Source organism: Pteronotus mesoamericanus, unplaced genomic scaffold (assembly GCF_021234165.1).
Source record: "Pteronotus mesoamericanus isolate MK-2021 breed Mesoamerican mustached bat unplaced genomic scaffold, CSHL_Meso_final contig_182, whole genome shotgun sequence".
Classification (NCBI taxonomy): Eukaryota; Metazoa; Chordata; class Mammalia; order Chiroptera; family Mormoopidae; genus Pteronotus; species Pteronotus mesoamericanus.
This window is the reverse complement of record NW_026555078.1, coordinates 30,966,608-30,978,853: the sequence shown is the minus strand read 5'-3', so window position 1 is coordinate 30,978,853 and position 12,246 is coordinate 30,966,608. Positions and strand designations below refer to the sequence as shown.

The 12,246-nt window shown below is 34.1% G+C and overlaps 1 protein-coding gene across 3 annotated transcripts in view; it reads left to right on the top strand.

Annotated features, from left to right (window-relative positions):
* TMEM260 (transmembrane protein 260) overlaps nt 1-12,246 on the top strand; it is a 61,082-nt gene that overhangs the window by 27,730 nt on the left and 21,106 nt on the right. For 2 of the 3 annotated variants that reach the window (XM_054567513.1, XM_054567515.1), the window contains 4 exons: nt 5,037-5,216; nt 6,739-6,779; nt 9,560-9,643; nt 10,785-10,899. In XM_054567513.1, the coding sequence (XP_054423488.1) occupies nt 5,037-5,216; nt 6,739-6,779; nt 9,560-9,643; nt 10,785-10,899 (420 nt within the window). The remainder of the gene's footprint in view (nt 1-5,036; nt 5,217-6,738; nt 6,780-9,559; nt 9,644-10,784; nt 10,900-12,246) is intronic. The other variant, XM_054567514.1, reaches the window with a different exon arrangement.

Here is a 12,246-nt window from a genome sequence, read left to right as displayed (position 1 = left end):
CCAATACTATGTTGAATAGGAATGATGAGAGTAAGCACCCTTATGTTTTTCCCGATATTAGATGAAAAACTTTCAACCTCTCGTTACTGAGCACGATGTTAGCTTTGGACTTGTCATATATGGCTTATATTATGTTAAGGTATGCGCTAGACCAATTAAATGAGAATCTTTTAAGGGTGGCCTTGCAGATGGGCAGAACTGCTAGCTGGAATCTCAGCTCAGGCATGCAGGCATGCAGCTTCCCAAGATCTGGGCGCTGGTTGCCTTGTAAGCCCAGCTCGCCTTCTCTACCTGCCTGGGCCTCAGTGGTTCCCATGAGGTGAGACTAGAGTGGGCTTCCTGGAAAGCGTTCTGCAATGCAGGAGGAGGTGGGTGTCCATGGGCTCTTTTTCCCACTGGGAAAGCCATGGCCCCAGGGGTGCCCCTTCGTGTGGCGCTATGCTGGCCTGGGGAAGGGGTGATGCCGTCACTATAATACCGTCCTTCTCAGTCTCTGTGTTCCAGGGACATGCTTCAGTGTCACCCTGGATTCCGGTATTTTCACAATGGTGTTTTGTCTATGGATAGTTGGTGGTTGGACTTTTCGTGTGGAGGGTTGTAGTCAGGAATGATCTTTGTTGCCAACTGAATGGTGTCACTCTTAGCCAGGCTTCTGACACTGGAGAAGGTACATTCAGATGTCAGAGAAGCGCATTCCCTGGCAAGAACCTAACAACCAAGTATTTTGTGTTAGTTAATTGAGAGGAGAGCCCATATGCTTTGTGTAAAACATGCAGGACTCAGAGTTGACAGGTTAGGAGGCTGGTTTGAGAGCCTGTTGGCCCTGTACTGAGGTCAGCTACTGATGAAGATGAAATTTTCGGAAGTATGACTCTTCAAAGGACCTTTTATTTCTAATATTTAAATAGCAGAGGCTAGAAAAGAAGGTCCACCAATCATGTGACAGGGTCGTTGGATTTGAGGCAGAGGCAGAGGTCCTGAGTCAGTTGGTTGCAATTCTGGCTGCTCACTTAAAGTATCTGGGAAGCTTTAAAAAAGTAAGTGTATATGAATATGTGTACATATATCAATGTATGTATATATGTGTGTATATATTTATGTGTGTGTATATATGTATGTGAGATGCCATCCTAAAATAATAGGTGTGGCCTTGCAGATGGGTAGAACTGCTGACTTAGTTGATCCAGGGTGAGGCCCAGACATTGATATTTTTTTTTCCCTTTTATTTTTTTAAATTTATATATCATGTTTATTCTATTGCAGTTGTTTCAATTTTCCCCCCTTTACCCCCCTTCACTCACCCCACCCCCATCTCCTGCTCCCACAGTCAGTTCCCACTCTGTTGTCCATGTCCGTGGGTCATTCATGCATGTTCTTTGTCTAGTCCCTTCCCCTTCTTTCCACCATTGTCCTCTTTCCCCATCCCCTCTGGTCACTTCCAGTCTGCTCCATGTTTCCGTGCCTGTGGTTTATTTTGTTCGTTAGTTTATTTTGTTGAATAGAGTCCACTTATAGGTGAGATCATATGGTATTTGTCTTTCATCAACTGGCTTATTTCACTTAGCTTAATATTCTTCAGTTCCATCCATGTTGTCGCAAAAGGTAGGAGTTCCATCTCTCGCTTTCTTTCTTTCTTAAATGCAGATTGATTTTATTTATCTTTTTAAATGTCAAAGTTAATTATAAAATGTTAACAAAAATTTAAAACCATTATATAGTCCCAGCAATTAAACCAACATGACACCAGCATAGAAATAATCAATTAGATCAATGAAATATAATGAGCATTCTAGAGAAAAACGTATATATCTGTCTAAAAATATAATATATGATTAAGTTGATATTTCAAATCAATGGGGAAAATAAGGCTTATTCAACAAATAAGGTGCATGGACCACTATTACTTGAAATAAAACAAATATAGAGCCCTCTTTCACACATTATACAAGAAATATTCAAGTGAGTTAAAAATCAATATGTAGAATCTAAGGAGTTTTAGAAGAAAATAGAACTAATATTTTTCATGACCTGAAGTAAAATATTCAACCCCAGAAGCTATAAAGTAAATATTGACAATATGACTACATTAAATATTTAAGACTATATAATAATATACATATTAAAAAAAGTTAAAGGACAAGGAATAGAATAGGAAAGTATTTGCAACACATAAGGACAGCCTAAAGGAAAAGTCTTAAGAGACATTTAATCAACTGAGCTCCAAAGAATTGAAAAAGGAAGCATAGCTCAATCCAAGATAACAAGAAAATAATTGTTCAAGTTGATAAATACTATGTTATAATGTCTGTGGAAGACATTATAAAAAACCCTAAAAAACCTAAAAACCCTAAACCCTAAAAAAGGGTTAATAGGGTTGTTTTTTTTTTAGGGAAAAAAGTTCTACAAGCCTTTAATTGATAAATGGATAAAGAACACCAAAAAGTTATTTAAAGCCTTTTTAAAAATAATAGAAATAGCCAAGAAATATACAAAAACAGGTTTAGTTTCAACAAATAGTAAAGGAACAATGAAAATAACATCATTGTCACAATCAGATTAATGAGTATTAAAAAAAAATTGGTAATATCAAGTATTGGCAACTCTGAAAGAAACTAATTATTCATAGAAACTTTTTCTTCATCTTAAAGCAGTCCCCTGAGCATATTTTGCAGTGCTGGTTTGGTGGAGGTGTATTCTTTTAGTCTTCTTTTGTCTGGGAAACTCCTTATTTCACCTTTCATTTTAATTGAGAGCCTTGCTGGGTAGAGCAGTCTTGGTTGCAGACCTTTGCTTTTCATGACTTGGAATATTTCTTGCCATTCCCTTCTGGCTTGCAGGGTTTCTGTTGAGAAGTCAGCTGCTAGCCATACCAGGGCTCCCTTATATGTTACTACCTGTTTCTCCCTTGCTTGCTTTAGAATTCTCTGTTTGTCTTTCATATTTGCCATTTACTGAGGATGTGTCTTGGAGTGGGCCTCATTGGGTTCCTCTTGAATGAGACCCTCTGTGCTTCCTGGACTTGTGTGACTTTTTCTCTCCTCCAATTAGGGAAGTTTCCATCATTACTTTTTCAAACAGGCTCTCTATCCCTTCCTCATCTTCTTCTCCTTCTGGTATCCCTATTATCTGGATATTATTATGTTTCAGGTTGTCCTGCATATCCCTAAATGCCTTTTCATTCTTTTTGAGTCTTTTTTCATTTTCTTGCTCTTTCTGGGAGCTTTTTTCTACCTTGTCCTCCAGCTCGCTGATTCGGTCCTCAGCTTCATCTAGCCTGCTTTGGATTCCTTCTACTGTGTTCTTCAATTCAGAAATTGTATTCTTCATTTCCTCTTGTCTCTTATTGATAGTTTCTATGTCCTTTTTCATGCTGATATAGTTTGCAATAAGTTCCTCGTGGTTTCCCTGTAGTTTCTGGTAATTCTCTCTGAGATCACTGAGCTCATTGAGCTTCCTTAGAACCATTGTTTGGAACTCAATATCTGATAGTTTACTTGCCTCTATTTCATTTAATTCTCTTTGTGGGAATTCCTCCTTTCCCTTTGAGTGAAGTGTATTTCCTTGTCTCCCCATTATTTGTGAGACTCTTCTCTTTTGTTTCTGATTCTTACGTTGGTCTGTCTTGATTTCCTGACTTTGTGGTGTGAACTTCCATGGTAGGAGACCACTGTTTTTTCTTTCTGGATCTGCCTCTGATGATGTCAGATGTTGTCCCTGTCTGACCTTAGGCAGTCTGTTCGAGACTTCCAGGATCTACTGTTTGTGGCTGTCTCCTTCAGCTGTTAATCTCTGATATTTTTAAAAAGCTCTCCAAGTGACTCTAGTATATGTATAACTGGGACTTGGAAGCATTCTCCTGGACTCTGTGAATTGTCTATTTCCTACACAAAAGGAAAATTCTGCAACAATTGTATCTTCCCATTCTACATTGAACTTTATAATATGTAGAAACTGACAAAATACAAACATTTACTTTCTTTAAAACTACTTTTAAGAATAGCAAAGTCATATTGTTCAGTTAGTTATTTCTTACGCTCTTTTGATGCCATCATTTTTGTGCATCTCATTACCACTTTAGAAATATGAAATGAAATCAGTACAATAATAAAAACACTCCATAATCAAAAATTAAGAATATTTATTTGAAAATGCTAATATAAGTCAACTGTTTATTCTGTGTGTGGTGAATGTAAATCTTGGTTCTTGTATTTATTGTTACATATGAATTTCCCTTTTTTTTAAAGGAAAAATTGGTAATTTCCAATGATTGTATCTGTAAGAGACCCCCTTTCCCAATTACTAAAGCAACCGCTATTTGAACTTTCTAGTAGTACACCAGAATTCTTTTGGGCTTAACCTTCAAAAGAATTTGTCAATATTATCCTTTGTTTTAGAAATGTGCAAAGAGAAATGTGTTCTCATAGAGGCACCATTGTTATATAGAACAACAAATTTCCTTTAGTACTCTATTCTATATGTAAATTGAGAATAAAGAGCATTTGGGAAAACTAGGTTATTTAAAAGCTAGCCTCATTTGTGCCAAATATTTCCATGAACTGTCCAAAACTCTCATAGAAAGAATTATATTATCAGTGTATAATCATAATAGAGTTAAAGTCTACTCCTGATGAGGTGATGAAATAAATTGGTATTAGGACAGTATTTTGGGCGTATTCAAAATCAGCCGAACAACTTAATCACTTCCAAGCGGGTTATCTTGGTTGTGCAATGCTGCATGTCATGACATGGTTTTAAATGTAAAGGATGCAATAAACATGGTACTTAAGAGTCTTTGCTAATAATATTTGCTTCACTCAGATTTCACCTGCCATGCAAAGGCATTCAGGCTGATGCAATTTTCTAGTAATCCACAGTAATCAGAAGGTTTAACGTAGTATTCTATGGTGACTTAATATAGATTGAGAGGTCAGCTCTGAGTAAACACATTTGATAGTTTCCTTGATGTGTTCTTGAAGTTCCAGGATGAATCAACTAGAATAAACATTGTTTATTCTATACACTATGCTCTGATGCAGGAACTCTCCCTGGGATCTTTGTTGAAGTTGAGTCTGTACTTCTCCGCTGGTTTACTGCCCTATATCTATCTTCCTGTCTCATCCTACCTCAATCAAGCCCGCTGGACCTGGGGAGACCAGACAACGCTGCTAGGATTTTTGACTCATTTTCTCAGAGAAGAATATGGAACATTCAATCTGGTAAATTTGTATTTAAAGCCCTTTTAAGGAATAAGTGCCAAAACTTCCATGTTTTGCCTAGACCTCTATTAAAAAAAAGAAAAAGACAATGTTTATCAATGACGGATGTTGAATTTTCATTTTAATTATTTATGTAACAAACTTGCCCATTGAAATGTGGCCGTTAACATATGCAAGAAAAAAAAATGGAATCATGTAACCTGACATCATACTGTTGTATATTTTGAATGTGTTTTTAAGATAACAAGCATTAAAAAGACTCTGCTGCCCTCCCTTGAAGCATTTCCACAGTGTTGGGTATCACTTTGAGCTCTTGGCCTGTGATTTAAAATATTTAGAAACGATTAAAGAAAAGACCCTCTCAAAATCTTCATTTACCTTGACCAAAACTGTCTTCTTACATATTTGATGAATAGTGTTCATGTTAGTGTTTAGTGTAATACCTATGTGTAAATACTTTATAAAATATAATTTCACTAAATGTGTGAAATTTCTAAAGTTTAGAAGTTCAAAGAGACTTGTTTTCCCTAAAACATAAATTAGGAGAAAACACTAAAAGTAAAGTTTATCTGAAAATAAAAGGATAAACAGATGGTTTTTTATTTTAATGCAGACAGTTGTGCCAGATTTTCCTTCATTGTTTGTGCTTTTTGTGTCTTATTTAAGAAGGCAAATCTCAGAAGAATACATATTAAATGACACCATTTATACAAAATTCTAAGCCATGCAAAAACTAAACAATCTATTGCTCAAGGATACATATTAAAGTACTAAAACTGTATGTGTTTAGAAAGTAGGGGAATAATTAGCACAAAGTCCATGGTAATAGTCACCACTGGGGGATGAAAAAGGCAAGGCTGGGTGTGGTGCCTGGTGGTTTCCGTGCAGTTCTGTTTCTTAAATGAACGGTGGGTCTATACATTATTTTTAAAACTATGAAAAACTATAGTCTTTTTAAAACTATATATATTATATATGTTGTTTGTAAGTCAGATATTTCATAATAAAGTAGGTTAATAAAAGAATAATTATATTTTACTTATGAGTTTGACACTTTAAATTTATATTCTTGTTTACTTATATTGGTCATTCCATTAAAGTATTACATGAGGACCATTCCAGGTTTGAAATTTGTATAGTTGACACATAATTGTGAAATTATAGACTAACAGGTGATAATGAGCTCTAATCAAAGTGCCCAAAAAAGAACTTAGAGAGATTCTAACAAAAGTGTGAAGTCTATCAATTCCTAAAGGTGTTAACTGTTTCTACTGGAATAATTTAAATGATTTTCAGCCAACTATTATCTCTGAAATTCCTCCTAAAAGATGTTCATGTTTAGTTTTGATTGACTTTGCTTTCAAAATTCAGTAAGTCTCTGAAGTAAAGACTTTGAATGAAGAGAAATATTGCATTGTATATTTAAAGCATGTATCTTTTAAATCAAGATAGTTAAATACAATAGCATAACAGAGCTTATGTTTAATGCTTATGCAAATAAACTTTTCTCCTTTGTGTTTAGGCTAAATCTGAAATAGGATCCAGTATGTCTAAAATTTTACTGTGAGTATGAAATATTTGAAACTATTTTTAAATTAATTATCTGTTTGTTTCTTTAAATGGTTTTGAGGATTTCTAAGTTTCTCTCTTTGTAAAGCAGTATGTCTGGGAGTAGTTTTCACCCAATACAGTTAACAGCTGCTGCATATTGTCAGATATTCTACCATTTCCTTCAATAAGAGAAAACTTAAAATGAGCAATAAATGCAGCAGTGAATGAGACTATTAGAAGACTACATAGAACCTATAAAACTACAATGTTTCCACTTGGACTTGTTAGAAAATTAACCAATGCAGTGTTGCTTTATAAAAAATTTATGCCTTATTCTAGTTTTATATATCTTCTGTCTTCCACAGACATTATAACATAGTATTTATCAACTTGAACAATTATTTTCTTGTTATCTTGGATTGAGCTATGCTTTCTTTTTCAATTCTTTGGAGCTCAGTTGATTAAATGTCTCTTAAGACTTTTCCTTTAGGCTGTCCTTAAGCTCTTCTTTTGACTTGCGTATTTTTAACATTCAACCTTATTAAAAGCCAGCCCAAGAAAACATATTTCATCTATACTATCTAGTAGCATTTTTTCTGAAAATGGGTTAATATTTGCTTTAAATCCTATACAGATTAAGACAACTTGAAAAATATCCATACTAATCCTGTAATGTTTTTATAGTAATTTTCAATACAAAATTAGGGAAGAATAGTTTTCTACAACACTAAAGTGATCTCTAATTATTATTAGGGAGTCTCAGGACTGTTTGAAAACCATTTTAAAAATATGGGGAGAATATTTCAACTCCATATATGAATTAGTTCACAGGTTCTCTCAATTTCTATCTTGTTTACTTGCTAGCTTGCTTTCTTCCATCTTTCCTTCTTTTCTTTTTAAATGACCTCTTCCCCTGCTTTCCATAAAAAGAATACAAATCATTACGAAAAGTTTAGAGAATATAGTTAAGCAAAAATTTTAAAAAATGAAACTTACTGTAATTCCAACATGCAGAGATAACCACTATTATTCATACATTAATGTTTGTATATATTCTTTCAATATTTTTAATACTTTTTTGTTTTTAAAAATGGGATCATAATATACTAGGATGGACAAAAGTAGGTTTACAATTTTTGTATGGAAAAATAATAAATAATAATACAAGTGTAAAACCTTGTTCTGCGTATTCACTATATCTTTAAAATATTTTCCTGCCACCAATTATTCTTATATAACCTTTGGTGGTTCTCACAGTTGATTTGAAATACTTCTCTCTGTGTCTGACTGAGACTTTTTTTCCTTTCTCCTGCTTTGCTCCACGTGGAAAGACTCTCTGCCTGCTTTCCTCCCTCCCTTTCAGGGTGGTTTTCACACTCAGGATCGTTGGTATATTTTGCTTTCACAAATCCCCCATGAACTCCAAAGAGCTCTCGAGAGCAATCCTAGAACACACATCTAACTTTTATAAGTTGCACATATAAGTGCTCTATTGGGTAATTAAAGTTCTCCATTACATTGAAATAATAGCAGTTTGGTTATATACCCAGAAAAAAGACATGACAAAAATGATGACCACTCACTATTTGTTCACACCAAATTGTAATGTAAAAATGGAGGCATAATCCTTGCATTCTCTGACCAAGTGAGAGAATTTCTAGTGTTTAATTGTTTCAGGTGGACAAGAGTGCTGAGAAAGGGAACTCATAATTAACTTACTAGAAAATCCTTCAAAATGATGGAACCTAATCATCTACCCTTTGCCAGTCAAGCAAATTAAATTCTTTCCCCATGCATATCTCTAAATTGCAATCCTGTACAAGGCAATTATTGAATCTAACCCTAGGCAGTGACCATGTTTAAGCAACAGATCTCCAAGAATTAATTTTGAGACTGACTTCATTCCTTTTGAAGAATGGCTTGAAATGGGCCCCATTCTGGAATCAATTTTTCAAGTGTATTTGAAAATGAGTAAGGATATCTTCCTGTAGTAGATGAGTCTCCATTAGTAAAATACACATTGTGTGCTCTCCGTAATTATGGCATTACATTTTCTCCAGTAAAATTGCCAGTAGGGGGAAGAAAGTTCTTTGAGATGGTGTATAGAATCATTTCTTCAAAAAAAAAATGAAGACTGCTAGGGCTATTTTAGAACTCAGATACCACTTGAAACATGCTTATTAGTTAATTAGTTTATAGAGCTTCTAATAGTAGAAGTTAGTTTAAGGAAAGAAAGATACATTTCTCAGATTCCTTGAACATTTTTTTAAACAAATAATATTGAAAACAAGAAAACTTTTAGAGAGGAAGGTAACCCAGAAAAGAATGGTTGGAGATCATTTCTCTTGTCCTTTATTAATTCATGATTGAATCTCAGAAAAATGATTTGAATTAATTTTGTTTTCCATTACTAATTACTGAAGTCCATGAAGTTCACAAACCCATTACAGGTGATTTCTTCTCAAACCAATCAGGAATACAGATTGGTTTACAATATTAATACAGTACCCCAGTATCACAAACACTGAAGAATTATTTGTTCTCACGCTATCCTAAATTATATAAATTGGTGACCAAATGTTACAACTGGAAAACATCTGAAATCTTTCTAACTCTTTCTTATGGTACTTTTTCCCCTGAACTTGAAAGAAGACAAAATAATTTTCAAATATGACTTCAGCCCTTATAGTTACTTAGTGTATAATCTTTGTATAATGTCATACAAAGAACATTTTATTTGAAATTAAGCAAATTTGTTTTCTGCAAACAAAAAATTGGATTGTCTTTTACAGCTCTCAAGTAACAAATATGAGGACTGAACTCTCATTCAACATTCAAGCCCTTGCTGTTTGGGCTAATATATGTTTAGTAAGAAAGTAAGTAATATAATTTTTATATTATTTTCCCCATGTTTATTAAATAAATATTTTCAATATGTCATTGTAGAACATTACCACTAGTACTTTATATTCCAAATAAATGACTCTAACCATTTCTGTGAAAGCAAATATGTATTACTTTCTTGCTATTTTTTTTTCTGATTATAAATTAGTGATTTTGAAAGACTGATCCATGTATTACAGTCTAACTAGGCAAGTCATTTAAGGTCTTAAACTTTGGCTTGATCCCTTACTCTGCCCATAGCCAATTATTATTACTGCTTTGTAAAATAAGCAAACAATTATTTGAATTTCGTTGAAGATAAAAGTAACCTCCAATGATAAAAAGAAAATCTAAAAAAAATAGCACTATTAACCTTCATTAATTTCTTGTTCATTTACTTTCTAGACTCTCAAATGTATTTTTATACAAATGTATATGTATATACATTTATAGTTTTGTTTCCTTAATACTTAACATTATATTGTATGCATTTCCCTAACTATAAAAAATATTTAAAATCATATATATGTCTGTATAATAGCCCATCTTATAACCTAGGAAATATAAACATTCTCCTATCTGAGGGACCTTTAGGTAGCTTCCACTTTTTTCATGATTATAAGTGATACTAAAGCATTTTTATAGATTAATCTTTATCCACATTTCTGGTTATTGCTTAAAGATTTATTCCTACATGTCAAGTTACTGGGTCAATGAATGTGAATGTTTTTAAGGCTCTTGATATATATTATCAAATTTACTTTTTTCAAATATTGTACCAACGCACATTCTTACACAACCTTATTCTTACCAATATTGAGAATTGTTTTATTGTTTTGATGCATAAAATTATCGTTTTTTTTTTATTTAACAAGATTAATCATTTGTATTTCTTCTGTAAATTTTAACTTTATCTTTTGCTGCATACTTTCTGTTCTCTATAATACATAGTACAATGTTGTTTATTACTGTGCTTGGGTAATCTATTCCAATTCTGAAAAACTGAGATCCTTTTTTATTCCTACTTAAACATGGAAAGTTTCAAATATTTTCCTATAGTTTAAAACTATTCGTAATATTATTATTGTTATTCATGTACATAAATAACTTTGGACATATTTTAATTTTTTATAGGGACAGACAGAACCCATCGTTAGTATGGCTTTTTACTGGAATGTTTTGCATTTATTCGTTGTTCTTTGCTTGGAGGGCAAATTTAGATATTTCAAAACCACTTTTCATGGGTGTGGTAAGTTTTATTTAGACATATTCTTTGACTAGAAAGTTTGTGAAGAATGTACTAATTTGATTTTTGTCTCTCATGAGTCCTGTAGAAAGGAAGATTATCTCAAAAATAGTTAAAATTACATATACATTATTATAAATCAAAAGTTATGCCCTGGCTGGGGTGGCTCAGTGGACTGAGTGCTGGCCTGCAAACTGAAAAGCCCTCTGTACAGTTCCCAGTCAGGGCACATGCCGGGTTGCAGGCCAGGTCTCCAGCTGGGGGTGTTTGAAAGGCAACCAATCAAGGTATCTCTCACACACTGATGTTTCTTTCCTCTTTCTCCCTTTCTTCCCCTCGCTCTAAAAGTAAATAAATAAAATCTTTAAAAAAAAAGGTTAAATTAAATCAATAAGGCAATGGCCTCTTTTTAGGAGGGAAAAAAGGTATTGTTTAGTTAACACAATAATTAAATAGAAAAATAAATGTAAGGTAGATTTAAGTTAGTCATTTTAAGTGTATACTTATAAGATAGATACAGGTACTATTGTATTTCAACTGAGACTTTTTTAAAGAGCAAAGAAATATGAATTGTAATTAGAGGCTCTTATCAATACATTTTATTTATTATTTCTTTATTTATTACCTCACCAGTTCAGGCCCGTGCAAAAGAGCAACCACATTTCTGCTTTTCCCTGACTGCCATTTCTGAGATTCTCCTTACAATAGAAACTCTTTAAACATAGGTAGCTCTTTTCTAACAGCTGATACAATTTTTTTTGTATGTTCAGTTGGCCTGGTAAAAAAAATAGCCTATGTAATCATCTGAATTCTGAATCATTTGAGAAACAAGGTAGACCAGTACAATGAGTGGGAAAAGCACCTTTATTACTGATAATGCAGAGAATGGAGAATGTGGTTTATATCTGTGAGCAAGGGGGCTTCCTCATCCTGCATCCAGAACAGGCAGACCTACCCACTAGTCACAGGTAGTGCTGCACAGGGCAAGCCTTTCCCACCCCTCCCTACCCCATCCCACTGGTGCCATAGCAACCCATCTGCCACAGGACAAGTGCTTCCTGTGGGCAGCTCATTCCCAAGTGAAAGACAGAGGAAAGAGGAGGGCTATGCAGGCCCAGTCCCAGCTCCCAAACTGCCCAGTAAGCTCAGCCCCTACAGTCCTACAGGAAGACGTAAGAGAGAGGCAGAGAGAGGCCAGGAGTGTTAAACTAATGGAACTTCTGCACATGGAAGGGAACATCAGGAGTAAGGATCCATTTTTGGATCCACATATTGCAGGAGTTCAACTTGAAGTCCATAGTATTGAAAAGAATGTATAGATCCTAAAAGGGAGATTCATGTGTCAAACTG